Source organism: Pogoniulus pusillus, chromosome 32 (genome assembly GCF_015220805.1).
Source record: "Pogoniulus pusillus isolate bPogPus1 chromosome 32, bPogPus1.pri, whole genome shotgun sequence".
Lineage (NCBI taxonomy): Eukaryota > Metazoa > Chordata > Aves > Piciformes > Lybiidae > Pogoniulus > Pogoniulus pusillus.
Window position 1 is genome coordinate 6,550,291 of NC_087295.1, and position 15,472 is coordinate 6,565,762.

The 15,472-nt window shown below is 41.1% G+C and overlaps 1 protein-coding gene across 5 annotated transcripts in view; it reads right to left on the reverse strand.

The window, feature by feature from the left end:
* The window catches only part of VPS41 (VPS41 subunit of HOPS complex), a 107,603-nt gene that overhangs the window by 54,336 nt on the left and 37,795 nt on the right, over positions 1–15,472 (reverse strand). For all 5 annotated transcript variants that reach the window (XM_064169591.1, XM_064169590.1, XM_064169589.1 and 2 more), the window contains 3 exons: positions 14,188–14,262; positions 6,802–6,864; positions 5,583–5,648 (listed from right to left, as the gene is read on the reverse strand). In XM_064169591.1, the coding sequence (XP_064025661.1) occupies positions 5,583–5,648; positions 6,802–6,864; positions 14,188–14,262 (204 nt within the window). The remainder of the gene's footprint in view (positions 1–5,582; positions 5,649–6,801; positions 6,865–14,187; positions 14,263–15,472) is intronic.

The following is a 15,472-nucleotide window of genomic DNA, read 5'->3' on the forward strand; positions in this document are numbered from 1 at the left end:
TAGGGGAAAGCAATTTACATCATAGAATCATTCAGGTTGGAAGGCACCTCTCATGGTCGCCTAATCCAACCCTCTGCAGTGAGCATGGACATCCTCAACTAGATCAGGGTTCCCAGAGCCCTGTCGAGCCTCACCTTGAATATCTCCAGGGATGGAACCTCAACCACCTCTCTGGGCAACCTGTTCCAGTGCTCAACCATCCTCATTGTAAAGAACTTTTCCCTAACATCCAATCTAAATCTACTCTTCTCTGGTTTGAAACTGTTGCCTCTTATCTCTCTCCATCCTTCTTGTAGACCCCTTCACATACTGGTGGGTCTCCCTGGAGCCTTCTCTTCTCCAGGCTGAACAACCCCAGCTCCCTCAGCCTGTCCTTGCAGCAGAGATGCTCCAACCTCCTGATTATTTTTTGTGGCCCCACTCTAGACCCACAGGTTCATGCCCTTCCTATATTAAGAGCTCCAGACTTGAATGAAGTACTCCAGATGAGGTCTCAGCAGAGGAGAGTGGTAGAATCACCTCTTGGGATCTGCTGGCCATGCTTCTTTTGCTGCAGCCCAGGATGTGATTTGCCTTCTGGGCTGCAAATGCACAGTGTCTGCTCATGCCCAGCTTCTCATCCATCAGCACCCTCAAGTCCTTTTCCTCAGGGCTGCTTTCTACCACCTCCTCCCCCAGCATGTATTGATAGTGAGGGTTGTTCTGATCCAGATGCAGGACCCTGCATTTGGTCTTGTTGGACCTCATGAGGTTCACCTGTGCCCACCTCTCCAGCTTCTCCAGGTCCTTCTGGATGCCATCCCATCCATCTGGCTGACTGACAGCACCACACAGCTTGGTATCATCTGCAAATTTGCTGATGATATACTGTCTATATCATTAATAAAACCATTAAACAGGTCCCAGCACTGATTCCCATTTGTCTCCTACCTCACACACCAAACAAGATGACTGGAGTGACATCATGAGTCTAGCCCAGCAGTCTAACATTAAAATAGAATTGTGTATTTATTAGTTTCTTTTAATGACAAAATTGTCCCAGGAAATGCTAAGTTCTCTCTGATTTAATAACGGACATAGAAAAGAGAATCTAGTGTTTAAGCATGGCGACTGATACACTCAGATGGTAATTCTGGGAGGATACATGGGACAAATATGTTCAGACACATCTGCATTTGAAAATCAGTTCTTACAGCACATCTTCTCCAGTGAAAGCAATATAGACCTCATGAAAAAGATGGGGTTTTCCCTCTATTTCCAACATATATATACATGATATGGGTACATAATGCAGATCTAGACACAAACAGATATGAAAATGAGACTACTGTGCTGTACCCAGCGACAGGGTAAATTTTCAGTTTTAGCTTGGTTCCCTAGCTCCTAAAAGGTTTCAGACTGGATATTCACATCCACATTTAATATACAGAATGCATGTTTTCAGGAAATGAGGAGGCTGAGTCCTTTAAAACACTGAATAGATTACTCTCACACTGACTTCAAAATCCATTCACTTTATCACGCTGAGTTGCCACTACCACGCTGGGTAGAGAACCCTGCAAAGAACCTTCATTAGCACAGATACAGCAGTGACTCAGCCACTTCAGAGGATCCACTCTCCTCGGAATTTTATGACCAAAACCTTTGCTTCTGGTTACTGATGTTAATGAAAGCATGAAATAGGGACTCTCATCAACGCCTCTGCCAAGAAAGAAACCTTTAGTTGTCTCACTCTAAGTTATCCTTACATAAGATGCAGTAGCTGGTTCTGAAGTGATCCAGCTTTGACTCTGTTAGTTCTGCCTCTTTGACCCTCTGGCCATAACGGGTGCTTGGACTTTGCAATAGTGTTCATTTAGCTGGGAAAGACCAGAGCTCTTACCAGTTAACTAAAGAACACCTTGTTTTCAGCTCTGCCACCCTCATTTAGGTGCTTTTACCCTGCTATTTTTTAAGATTAGACCCTCTTTTAAAAGGTAGAAGGTTATGGCCTTCAAGAGCACACAGTATTTGTCTTTTCCCTTGCTTTGAAGCTCTGCTGTCTTCTCTGGAGAGGACTGGCCTGTTATATACAATATAGAGTGTTATTTTTTCAGGGTTACCATCATCTGCCAAGTCATCACAATGGGGGTGTAGTTAATTGCAGAGATAGGGGGAGGGGAGCAGGGAAGCATCTCTGTGTAGCACGGTTTCTACTGCTCCTCACTGTGATCACCTCATTTCCCTAGTATCTGCCTTGTTTCTAAGCACAAATAATATTAAATCATTGAAAAAAGAGGAGGTGAATAAAAATGTTTTCCAGCCCAAAACAGAAGTCAAATTATATTATCCTCAGCTTAACTAAAGTTCTTTACTTTTAAAAACTAATGCTTTAGTAAGCAATTTAATTAGTTCATAATACAATTTAGAGAAGAATTGCTCTTAAGGCACTTTAGTACGTGCCTAGTTAAGCAACTGTGTAAAAACATGCACAGTACAGCTAAGCTTCCAACAGGCTGCAATGATTTAAACAGTTACCCCAGGGAGCACTGCTCTCAAGTCAGCCTTAGGTCGAGTGGAGTTTCTGAGACATGGCAAATCTCAGCATCACACAACAATTCACCCACCTGTGCTGGGAACCAAGGACCTGCACTGAGCATCCCTGAAGCACATCACAGTGTCCCTCCCCTTCATTTATTTTTCAAAAGATATTGTTGCTCACCTTCACCTTCGGCAGCCTTCTCCATGAACTGAAACCTATTTAATATTTTGTGTTGCTATGAAGAACAGTATATTTCTCAAAACACTATAGCAGGTGGTGTAGCACCTCCATTGAACTAAGGATCCTACTGAGGCAGATAATTGGCTATAAAATTAATAAGCAATTATCAAAGTGTGTGTTTTTTGAAAGGAGACAGGGTGTTAAAGTTGGAGGGGCAAGTTCTTGCTTCCTGTGTGCACGTGTGGTTTGATTTCTTCATTTGCTTTCACTGTAAACCAAAATCAGCATCCAACTCAAGCAGGAAACCAAGAACATCCTTCTCATATTCTCAGACAACAATCATGTTCATAATGCAAGTAAAGGGGGTTGAGGAAAGGACCAAATTCCTTCCAAGATGCTTTTATCTCCTCAAATTATCTTAGCAAACCATCTTTAAACCCCTCAACTAAATGCATTACTGTCACTATCTCCCAGAACAACAAAAGTCAAAGACTTCACAACCCTTTGAGTGCTAAGCTCACACACTACATTTTCAGAGTGCAGATCAGGGAAGGTGCATAGTGTGAGGGTTTTAATCAAAGTGTTTTCTCTTAAGCTTGATCCAAAATGAGAATAGCCTTACCTCTGTCCTTACTGCTTTCCCTCCCTTGGTGCTGGTGGAGTGAGAGGCATCATGTTTCCCACCACTGCCACCACTATCAGCCATGAGGTTGCTGTATCCAGGCAAAGACTAAAAGTGCAGAGACCTCAGGACGTCACATCTCCTTCACTGAAGGAGCTCACCCAACTACCCAACCTCCAGACACAGGGAGGTTCACAGCCTGAGGTGGTATACTTTAGCCTGCTTCTCCATGCTTCGGCAGACCAACTCCCTGTTGCCTGCTGCCCCCAATATAGCTCTTTGGCTTCATCCTTAAGAAGAGGCTAAATAAAAACCAGGGCCTTTTTCTTTTCAGAACAGGAAAACTGATAAATAAGCAGAGAGAATTTAGCTTCCTGAGTTTTCACAGAGAATTTGTTCTTACCTTTACACAAGCACATAAGCTCACTTTGGAAGAAAAGGGCAAGGGTTTCTACCACAAGGCTAAGAAGTTCTATTTTTCGGGTTTATATATCAATAAAATCAAATTACAAGTGCTAAGGGACATTTATTTCTATGCTAAATATCTTATGTTAAGGTGTCAATTAAGATTTTCCTGAAGAGGAAAGTTCCTTAGCAAAAAACGAACGCATTAAGAATGAGTATACCATTCCCCAGAGGACAGAATATAAAACAAGCTGTCAAGTAATCAAAGATAACCAAAGAGAATGTGTTAACTCCCTGATGTTTTTTTCTGTTCGGCATCAGGTGAATGCAAGCTCTTTTACCACCTGACGGAGCCCTGTTCTATTAATTCCCTGCTTCTCTCCTTCCATACTCCTTTTATCAGCACTAAAAAGCTTCACAAACCAGTGGCTGACAAAGACATACACTGACTGTGCATTATTTTAAGGACAGCACCAACTTCGACCAGGCAGCAAAAGCTGTCAAGCATACATGCCACTTAAAAAGCAGAATAGAGCACAGCTATGCTTTGAAACATACTGAACTGTTAATGAAAATTAAGTTCAGCACTACAAGTCTGTATTTCTTACATGCAGGCGAGGGAGAGCCACAGCATTCAGTTTGATGCATCTTTAAGTGAGGATTGTTCATACTTAATTCATAAGAGAAGGCAACAGGAAAATTCCATGAATTCAAGAAACTGTTCCTAATCAAACTTTTCAGGTTTTGACTAAAAATACATAACATGGTACAAAATACTTGTAGGACCTGGAAACATCTGTGATCTGGAGGTCAGAATTGCACCCTACACCAATAAGACACCAAATATACATCTAAAGGAACAACTACCCTAAGTAGAAGATTTAAACTACACAGATAGAAATACTTTAAAACATGGGCATTCTACTCCAGTAAGACCTCCCCTGAATTACTCTTGAAACATCCCAAAACTCTCACACCGTGAGTAAGAACTGATTTAGATATTTGGGGTTGCTTCCTTGGAAAAAAAAAATGAAGGAAAGGCAAAAGAAAAGAAAAAAAACAGAGAATGGCTTAGGTTGAAAGTGTCCTCAGAAATCATCTACTCCAACCTCCACACCACAGGCAAGGATGCCTCTCAATTAGATTCGACTGCTCAAGGCCTCACCCAATCTGGCCTTGAACACCCCCAGGGAGGAGGCATCCACAACCTCCCTGAGCAGCTTATTCCAGTCTCACCACCCTCCTAGTGAAGAACTTCTTCCAAAGATGCAGTCCAAATCTACTCTCCCTCAGCCTCAAACCATTTCCCCTTGTCCTATTGCTAGACATTGTTAAGAAAAGTGCCTTCCAAGTCTTCCTGTAGGATCCCTTCAGGTATTGGAAGGCAGCTTTAAGGTCCCCCTGGAATCTTCTCCAGGCTGAACAAGCCTATTTCCCTCAGCCTATCCTCACAATAAATGGTTTCCAGCCCCTGGATCATCTTTGTGGTCCAAAACAAGACCAACAAGCACTGTAAAAGATCAGTTATTGAGGTCTAACTTCTGTTCCCACTTCAACAAATCACAATGAATAGAGAAAATCTGACCTAGGAAATGCAGATGATATTTCTTTTGGACTATGTAGGCAGAAGTATTTCCACTCTGAAGCTCACTTTATGGCAGCATACTTTTAATTAAAAAAACCCCACACTTCTCCCCAGCCCTCACCCTCAGAATTAGTCTTAATTAAGAAAGGCTATGCATAAAGAGAAGAAAAAAGTAGAATTCTTCACTGTAGATATTAAAAAAATCATATACGCTACCTTCTGAGCTTAGAAGTTGGTTAAAAGCAGGTGAAGTTCATTACACTGCTTACCTTTTTCCCTCCTGTTACAAACTGCTTGAAGTGGGATCTTACAAAATGAGGATGGACAGCAACAATCTGGAGGGAGGGGAGAAAAAGAACAGAAAGAGAGGACCGTGGCTTAAACAAGAGTTTACAGGGAGCATCGCATCACTTTTTAAACTAGATAACCCTTTGCTGAGTATTACAGCCAAGTTCTTTCTCTGAACTAAAGCCTAGTTGTTTCAGTTTTCTCTCTTTTTCCCAGAAGAGGAAAAAAATATGTTATCTGGCATGTGACAAGTCAGACACCTGACACTGAGGGCCACGTTATACTGAACAACTACTTTTCCTTGCACAGCAGGCAGCAGAATTAGGACCAGCAGAACAGGACTGCCATGAACAAGGGTTACCCCAATTAAGTTTTGTTGTGGGCCTGCCTGGAGGGCACACACATCTCATCCCCATTGCAGGATGACCTCTTGTAGCACCAAGACATCTTTAAACAGTCTCTTTGCCCTATCTGTTAGGTGTCAAGTGTGGGAGATACAGATGTAAGAACAGTAAGGGCCTAAGAAGCAAGTGATCAAATCTGAGGTGTGTGAAAACTTAACAGCCTTGTTCTCTTTTTTCCCACCAAGAGCAGCTGCAACACAGAAGACACCAAGCAGCAAAACGCAATCGTTTGCCCACACCATATTTCCTCCTTCAAGAAACATTTAACTCTAAGAAATATTCTCATTTAAGAAGTCAGATCTTCCCATACACCAACTAGATGTGCTCCTTCAGCAGCCAGGTGCCACAAATCGCTCAAGAAGACTATAAGTGAAGTTTTCCCTTCAAACAGGGTACATCAGCATCATCACCCACTGTTTTATCCCAAGGTAGCTTAGCAGGTATGGATTGGCTGCAAAATATTGACCTCAGTTAGCAGAATCCTTGGAATTTGTAGCACAGATCTACAAAGAAGGCAATACGTTGAGACAGGTAACAGCTGAACCAGGACAATTTCTCTTTCACTTTGCCTTCTGTATTTGAAAAGCTCAATAATATTTCATATAAACCCAAGATTGGCTTTCTCCCTGCCTAACCAGATCAAAAGCTTTTATGTTGAGATGGGTAACTATTTTCTACTGACTTGAATAACATTACACAGAAGTGATACTCCTCTCTCTCATTTAGATTCAATGTGACCTTTCTGTTATTAAAGACCATGACAACACAATTACTAAAGATTAAAACAAGCACTTACTTTAATAGGACAGTCAAACGTTTCATGAAACTCTTCTGCTGAATACAGTCCAAACACCTGCACCTAAAGCACATAAAACACAAAAAAATAATTCACCTAATAACCACTTGGCAAATAAAGGTGAATGTACATCACTAACAACTAAGATACCTACCTGAATGCTAACAGCTATATCTTTTTTCCCAAAGTGAAAACCTCACATGTAGCAAGGCAGAGTTACCTGAGACATCTTCAGCTTCTATTAGGGCACGTCTCTAAACATTGGCAGCAATGAAAAATACTTTGAATATTTTCCCTTTTTTCTGTCCTTTTTTTTTTCTTTTTTTTTTCTCTCTCTTTTCTGTTTTCCTTTCCCCCTACTTTCTTTTTTCCTTTTTTTCCTATTTTTTCATCTTTTCTTCTTCTCCTCCTTTTTTCTTTCCTTTTTCTTTTCCTTCTCTTTTTTTCTTCCTTTTTTTTAGCTTTGTCTTGTTGGGTTTTTTTGGAGAGGGGTTGTTGGGGGTTTTTTTGTTACTAAAACTTCTAGCTTTAGGCTGCGCAGATATGTTTACCAAATACTGGTCTAAGTAAGTTAAGAGTAACTGTGATGGTTTGGGTGTTATCCACCCCCCCCCTACATTTAAGAGAAATCACTCAGACTAGACTCAGTGGCTGGAAATTAAAGAATGAAGCCTTGTATTTACAGCTTAGCACAATATACAAGCAGATCTTTACAATATATACAGAAATATACGAGTTAAAAAGGTAATATAGAAACACAACAGCCCTCCCAGAAACCAGAGTCCCCAGGAGGGGCTCTCACTCACCCTTTCACCTCCTTTCCACCCCTCTACCTTATCCCAGACTTTGCCTTATGTTTGAGTTTGGAGAGTTGGCCAGGAGGGGTTAAGAAGCAGACAGATTAGTTTAACAGCAAGTTAGGGAGAGAAGTGCATGCAGCCAGAGCCCAAGAGCAACTCTGCTATCTGTATTTATGTTCTTGTCTTTATACATCTCATCAAGCTTATGAGTGCAGCAGACATCACCAGTGTTTCCTTTTCACAGCCTACCATCTAATTCCTCTCTCTAAAATATCCCAGCTAGGCTCAAACTAGCACAGTGACATAGTAACATTTGAGGAAGATAAATTAAGAACTCTTTCCTTCTGGGAAAGAACTGTGCAATTTCCCCCCCCCCCCTCTGCCCACACAGGGTTTACACAATAAAAAATTTGTGACAATGAAGCAAAACCAGCCTGAAAACCACCAAGTCCATATGTTCCCTGGCATCCTCTCCTCCTCCCAAAGGCATTCAGAGCTACTCTGTTTTATTCCATGGTGATGGGAAATGCCTTTCTCTGAAAATTCCTCTCTTCTCATCTATGTTGATGTTTCAGAACAATTAGTAGTCAGCACTATAGGTCATTAGGATATCTATCAGAATTAATCCACCTGAAAAAGATTCAACACTAAAAAAAAAAAGCCCAAAACAACAAGAAAAGTAAGTTTTTACTGTCAGGAGAATTAACAGCTGTTTAAACATTTTCTTTACTTCCAGAACGGGTGCAGAAGTACCCAGTGTTAAGAAATACTGTTAGATTTAAATGTTGTAACTAAAGAATAGGCTTTCTGAAGGTTTTTGTAGAGACAACTCCCTTTGGGGCTCATTTTCATCATAATTTTAACAGGTTACCACCAACTGACAGAAGTTGTTGGAACAAAACCACTCCAGCAGGAATGGACACTGCTGGTGGGAGAAGAGAGGAAAGAGAGCATCCCATCAAACAATCAGTGGAAAACTGCATCTGACAGCAAATTCACTTTAGAAGGTTCTTAGGCAGGTTTAGACACTCATCTTTATTTTCTGGGAAAGATAAAATCCCCCTAGTCTGCATGTTCACAAATTAGCCCCAGCGATTTAGGAGACTTTTTAACCTTACTTCTTTCTCTCTCATTGTCATTAATTCAGGGAGAAAACCAGCAAGTAATAGCAACAGAAGTCAAAAAACCCTACAGGAGAAAGATCTGCAGAACCAAGTCAGTAAACCCTAGTAATGGGCCACAAAAAGTGTGGCTTAATGGCTCTAAAAAGATCAGTTCAGAGGATGAGCACCTGCAAGATTCCTGCAGATAGTCAAGGAGACAGAGTGAAAAAAAAATTGGACTTCAGGTAAACTACAAGAAGAACCAAAGCCATCCTCAGAGTGCCTGAAAGTTCAGCAGTCTCAGTGAAGTTAAAAACATCTCAAACCACCTCATCTCCCTTTCAAGCTTGTCTCCTGGATACAACTCCTAAGCAGCATTATCAGCTCTGTCCATTACTCATTAGTGAATATACTGCCTCTAACAACACGCTTTAAAAATACTGCTGCATGCACTGTGCAGGGCTGAGCTACTGCTCCAAAGGATTAGAAAATCAATATTTGGAGACAGTGAGATGTATCACAAAGCTGTGATTATGTAAGTCAACCAAAGGGTTGTATTTGAGTTGGGCCTGGCTAGAAGCCGAGGAAACCTTCAGGCTGATGTCTAGAGGATTTTGTTTTCTGAGTTTTTGTTTTCATCAGCTGGCACAGCATATACAGTGCAACAGAACAAACCAAGTCACAAGCAGAGGAAAGAGAAAATAAGACAGAGCTAAGAAAGGAGAAAGAAATAGAACAGATATCATTAAAACACAACATCGCAAATCCCACCAAAGCAGAATCTTCAAAACACCACCAAAACATCCCTCTCAAATTAAAACTCATCAAAATCACCATCAGCCTTACACTGCCTTCACCATTTCCACAGTACTGCATTAAATATGGCAATGTTATACTCCTTTAAGAGTATGAAAACAAAATGGAGCCAGTTAACTAAAGAGCTAAAAACAACTCAGCATAAAATATATGCTATCATGTTTACTCTAGGGACACTGTGTAACAGTTTATTACTTCTTAATGCATTTTATTCTTCAGAGAGAAAGTGATTTTTTTTTTTTAATATTACAAACTTATATTGGATTTCTCTCTTTCTACTTTCTATGTCCATTCAGCCCACAATGGTTTTGGGTAGCTGGAAAAAGGAATGATGATGGGAGTCCACTACATTTAGCCAGTACTGTCTGATTTTAAATATCCAGAACTCATCACTTCATTCAGACTTAGCTGGTCCTTTGCTTTGACATGTACAAGTAGCAATCAGTCTTCAGTCACCAGAAGTGAAGAAAACAAACACATTTTTTAAACTTAAAAGCCACATTTCTTGGAACATGACCAGTATAATACTTTATGGATATCCTTAACATAAATGTTGTCAGAGGCATTAAACATGCCTCTACAGCAGATAGGAACCTGGTTTTTTTTTTTCAATAGAATTCATATTTCTTCATACAAAAAAAGTTACAAGCCAGTAAGGATGCAAAGGACATTGCTGTCATGTGATGACATAAGTGAGCTTCAGCAGAATTGGGAGTCAGATTCAGATTTTTCAGTGCAGAATATAATTAAGTAAAAAAACTAACCTTAAAAAAATCCCTCCATGATTCCAAAGCTACAAGTCTGCTTCTCTTTCTATTTACTCCAGCACCAAAACTCTCCACTTAAAAGTCCATCTGGTGGTCATAATAGAGTGGTAGTGGGTTTGATTTCTGTTCCTCTCCATGCCAGTGGTGAGCAGCTGCAGCTGTGCCCATTGGCAAGGAAGATTTTCAAAGAGCCAAATGTGCAGTATAGAAAAAGCTGCAAGTGGCTCCAAAAGCACTTGCTGACCACATCTGACATAGAATCATAGAGGTGACAGGTTTTGTCATTAGGTCTGGATGTCATTCAAAAAGAAGAGAGTTAGAGAATCACCCTGTGCTGCTATGTCCCTCTTCCAGCCAATGAAGCTAGTCCAAATCTAGTCTGAGAATGGGAAAAGAAAGACAAGAGCACAGCTCTGAGGAAGGAGTTCCTTTGGCCTTCCTTTGAGAAGACAGTTTCCACCTCCATCATATTATATCCATACTGATATGGAAAAGTAGGCTTCTGCCTATCGAAAAAATTACTTCCAGTGGTCTAAAGAACATATGATCATCAGAGGACTGGGGCACCTCTCATCTGAAGATAGGCTGAAAGAATCTGGGCTGTTCAGCTGGGGAAGGCTCCAGGGAGACCTTCTAGCTACATTTCAGTATCTGAAGGAGATCTATAGAAAGGCTGGAGAAGGGCTTGCAGTGATGCGAAGAGGGGCACTGGATTAAAACTGGAACAGGGGCGATTTAGTTTGGGCATAAGAAGCAAGTTCTGCACAATGAGAGCAGTGAAGAACTGGAACAGGTTGCCCAGGGATGTGGTTGAGACCCCATCCCTGGAGACATTCAAGATCAGACTCTATGTGGCCCTGGCCAGCCTGACCCAGTTGTAGGCAGTCCTGTTGACTGCAAGAGGTTGAACAAGATGACCTTGCAAACCCCATGCAATGGGTGAGTATCTTCATTAGCTGGTAGAAACTATTTGCACCAACACAGCTGGCTCAAAATTCACAGGTCTTTTTATTATACTCCATTTTGTTGTTGTGTTTTGGGGTTTTTTTTGTATGTTTGAGTTTTTTTAATTAAGAAAATTAAGCTCTTCCACATTTTCTTTTTTCTTACTTTTAAACAAAGGATTTCACTATTTTTACTTATTTGTCAGAGGTAACAATGATTTTGAAACCACTTGTTCAAGTGTGAAACTTCTTACAATATGAACACTCTCAGAAGTCATAAGCTAAGAGCTACAAGGAGTGCAAAGTCACTATTAGGTTATGATCCAGAACTCAGAAGTTCTGCATTATCTGGCCAGGAATTTCTGCCATGTAACATAACATACAGGGGTGGACTCCTTCACAGAGACACGTTTTATGGTCAAGTGCAAAGTATAACTTCGTAAACACCTGGAAATGCTCTTCAGTGTAGAATACAGTGGTTCACCAACCTCCCTGGACTCTATGAATGCAAAACTGATGAATATTGTACTTGTGATACTCCAATCCTGCATCAAAACCATTATTACAGGTTTAAGAAGCACAGAATTGAAAAATCCTATAGGGACTTGACAGTCCAGGAGGTGGACTCAGGAAACTGTCATATTGTTATCCAATCTCATAATTCTGCTATCTCTCTCTAAGTTGGCAACAAGGCCAACTCGTGCTCCTTTTCTCCCTCATGCCTGCTCTCTCGGGTGGGAGTCCCTACCTGGTAACATGGGGGAGTACAGAATCTAACAGGTTGGATGATACCTCCAATATCATCCAGTCTAGTAGGCCTGTTCAAGAGCAACAGAGGCACTGGCAGGGGTGAAGAGGAACATTTGATATTGTAGTTTATTTGGGCTGGGGGAAAGTTTAAGGGGATTTTCATGTGTCTTGCATATATATTAGGGATTAAAGATTTCTGTGCTCTGTATCTTTTTTGAAACATAATTATGTATTTCTTTCCCATTCATGGAGAGAGGTTTCTTTTACTCTTATGGGGGGAGTAAAGTTACATCTGTCTGCTCTTTAAAACCATGACAACTATGACCATAATCAGCCCTGGATTGGGAATCAGAGTTCAACCTTTCCTATATAGTATGTAATGTCACCTGCTGGATGCAGAATAGCTGTTTGACTAAATTAAGACAGATTCATTATTTCAAGTACTGGCATCTTTTCAAATACAACCACAGCAGAGCAAGGATTACAAATTTTTGCATGACTCTGAAACCAAATACAGATTTTTTTATGTTAATATATGAAAAATGTAGTCTTGCTGCAAAACACATCTTTTGAGTCAGTAATCCAAAGTCACATCCAAGAAGCCCTTATAGCAAGAGTTTCCTTCCCCCCACTCTTCAAAACACCCAAATCAGCAATGCTAGCTCAACATTTTTATTATCTTGCACAATTACTGACCCTTCCCTTATCTTGCTTAGACAATTAGGACACTCTCACTGTGTTTCTCACAGGCTGTAAAATCCTACATCCCACTTTGATAGGCACTAGTATCCCAATTACTGTGTCAAGACACTGACATCAAGATATCTCTGTGAAACAAAAGGCATGGATACATAAACTGCCTGCCTGCCTGTTGAGGGGGAAAAATACCCACCCTATTTGGAAGGCAAAACACACAAGAACATACAGTCTAAGCTAAAGGGGCAGAAAAAACCACAAGCACATACAGTCTGAAGGGGTGGAAAAAAACACAAGCACATACAGTCTGAAGGGGTGGGAAAAAACACAAGCACATACAGTCTGAAGGGGTGGGAAAAAACACAAGCACATACAGTCTGAAGGGGGGGAAAAAAACACAAGCACATACAGTCTGAAGGGGTGGGAAAAAACACAAGCACATACAGTCTGAAGGGGTGGAAAAAAACACAAGCACATACAGTCTGAAGGGGGGGAAAAAACCACAAGCACATACAGTCTGAAGGGGTTGCTTCCCCATTTTGCCTTCTGCAAAATCCAATTTGATTTTCAATTTATAAAGCTTCTACTGAACTGGATGCATCTGTTAGGGTTGCTGACATTCCTCTTCCCCTGAAGTCTACTCTCCAAGAAATGTTCTCCTCAGTAAGTCAAACAGATATTGAGAAATGATTTAAATGATTTTTTAATGCACTGCATTTGTATCTGAGCATTACATTTAAAAAGATGCTTAAATACACCCTGTGCATTAGAGTTTCATCACTGCAAAACCCACATTAGAAAATACTGCCATCGACTTAAAAACAAAAAAGACATTCTAATAAGTGGAAAATCAATCACCAAAACCACTAAATGTCACAGCTCAACATTCCAGAGAAGCACTGATAATTGTTAGTTATACACTGCACAAATGATCTATGGCCTCAGTCAAGGAAGTAGGTGCCAGTTTTTTAGGAAACTGTACATATATTGATTTTACATTTATTTAATGTGGCTGTTGTAAGACACTTTATTCTTCTGATAAACTATGATTGCTTATCAAAAGATTCTATAATTCAAGAGAAACATTCATAACGTGTGTGAAAATGAAAACCACCAGCCCACAGAAATCATGCCCACAAAATCCAATTTTGTGGATTTATAGCAGAAAGGCATTAAACTACTGTCTTGCAGGAACAGCAGAGTAGTCACTGAAGTATAACTGGCACAGCAGTAATGATTAAGGTGACATGTCCTCCTGCCACAGCTGTTAATCAGCTTAATACCAGTTACATTATTGACATTCTTGTAATTACTTTTCCTGCTACACATTTGTGCAAAATATATTTGACTTTAATTTTGACTATTCAAACGTGAGCTCAGTTCTCAACATGAATGGGCAAGGCGGTGGTCCCAAATGCAGGAATTAACTCCACAGGTATCACAATTACCTCAAGTGTATTCCTGAGGACTACCTGCTGCCTCAATAAATATAGAAAGGGGTTTGGCATACCTTGCCATCTTCTGAACAGACACCCATGTGTTCTCCACTTTCATCCAGGCTGATCTGATTTATCTTCACTGGGCTCTAAAGAAAGAAAACCAAGAAAGAGAAAATACTTTTGAATTTGACTTCCAAGTTACATCATCAATCACATGTTTTAACACCACTCATACTTCCTGTGGAATGAGGGAGCTGAGGTTGTTTAGCCTGGAGAAGAGGAGGCTCAGAGGTGACCTCATTGCTGTCTACAACTACCTGAAGGGAGGCTGTAGCCAGATGGGGTTGGTCTCTTCTCCCAGATAACCAGCAACAGAACAAGGGGACACAGTCTCAAGTTGTGCCTGGGGAGGTCTAGGCTGGATGTTAGGAGGAAGTTCTTCACAGAGAGAGTGATTTGCTATTGGAATGGGCTGCCCAGGGAGGTGGTGGAGGCACTGTCCCTGGAGGCGTTCAAGAAAAGCCTGGCTGAGGCACTTAGTGCCATGATCTAGTTGACTGGATAGGGCTGGGGGATAGGTTGGACTGGATGATTTTGGAGGTCTCTTCCAACCTGGTTGATTTGATGATTCTATGTTTAGATGCATAAATGTTGTGTAGTATTTAGCTGCATGAATAATAAAAAGAACACAACCCAGAGAACAGGGACTTCTAAGATGATGCCAAAACACAGCTTTCTTTTCTGCCTTCTGCCTAACCCTGAAATTTGGCCTTTTTTTGGCCTCAGAGCTCTGGAGCTCTGTCATGAAGTGCCGGGCTCCCAGACCTCCAGGACCTGCATCTGTGCACCTCATGTTTGCGAAAATCCTCTCCCACTATTACAAGTCAACATGAAACACACTGACCACATGAGCATCAAGACAACTGAAAATTAGTCTGGTTTGGTCTAACAGCCATCAGTCAATGCAGTGGGTGCTATGATCATGGTTGTTATAGAATCATAGAATGGCTTAGGTTGCAAAGTACCTTAAAGGTTGCAAACCCCCAACATAGGCAGGGACACCTCCCACTAGAAAAGGTTGCTCAAGGCCTCATCCAACCTGGCCTTGAACACTTCCAGGGAGGGAGCAGCCACAACCTCCCTGGGCAACCTGTGCCAGCTATGTAATACTTTCCTGGAACAGCAAATAAAAACATGTTCAAGTTACTACCCTAATCTCAGACACAGCAGGGTAAGGGTTGGAAGTGACTTCTGAGGATCATCTAGTCCAGCCCCACTGCTACAGCAGGGTCACCTACAGTAATCAATTAAATGTAGAAATAATGTGACAGGGAGGTGGAGGAGTCACTGCCCCTG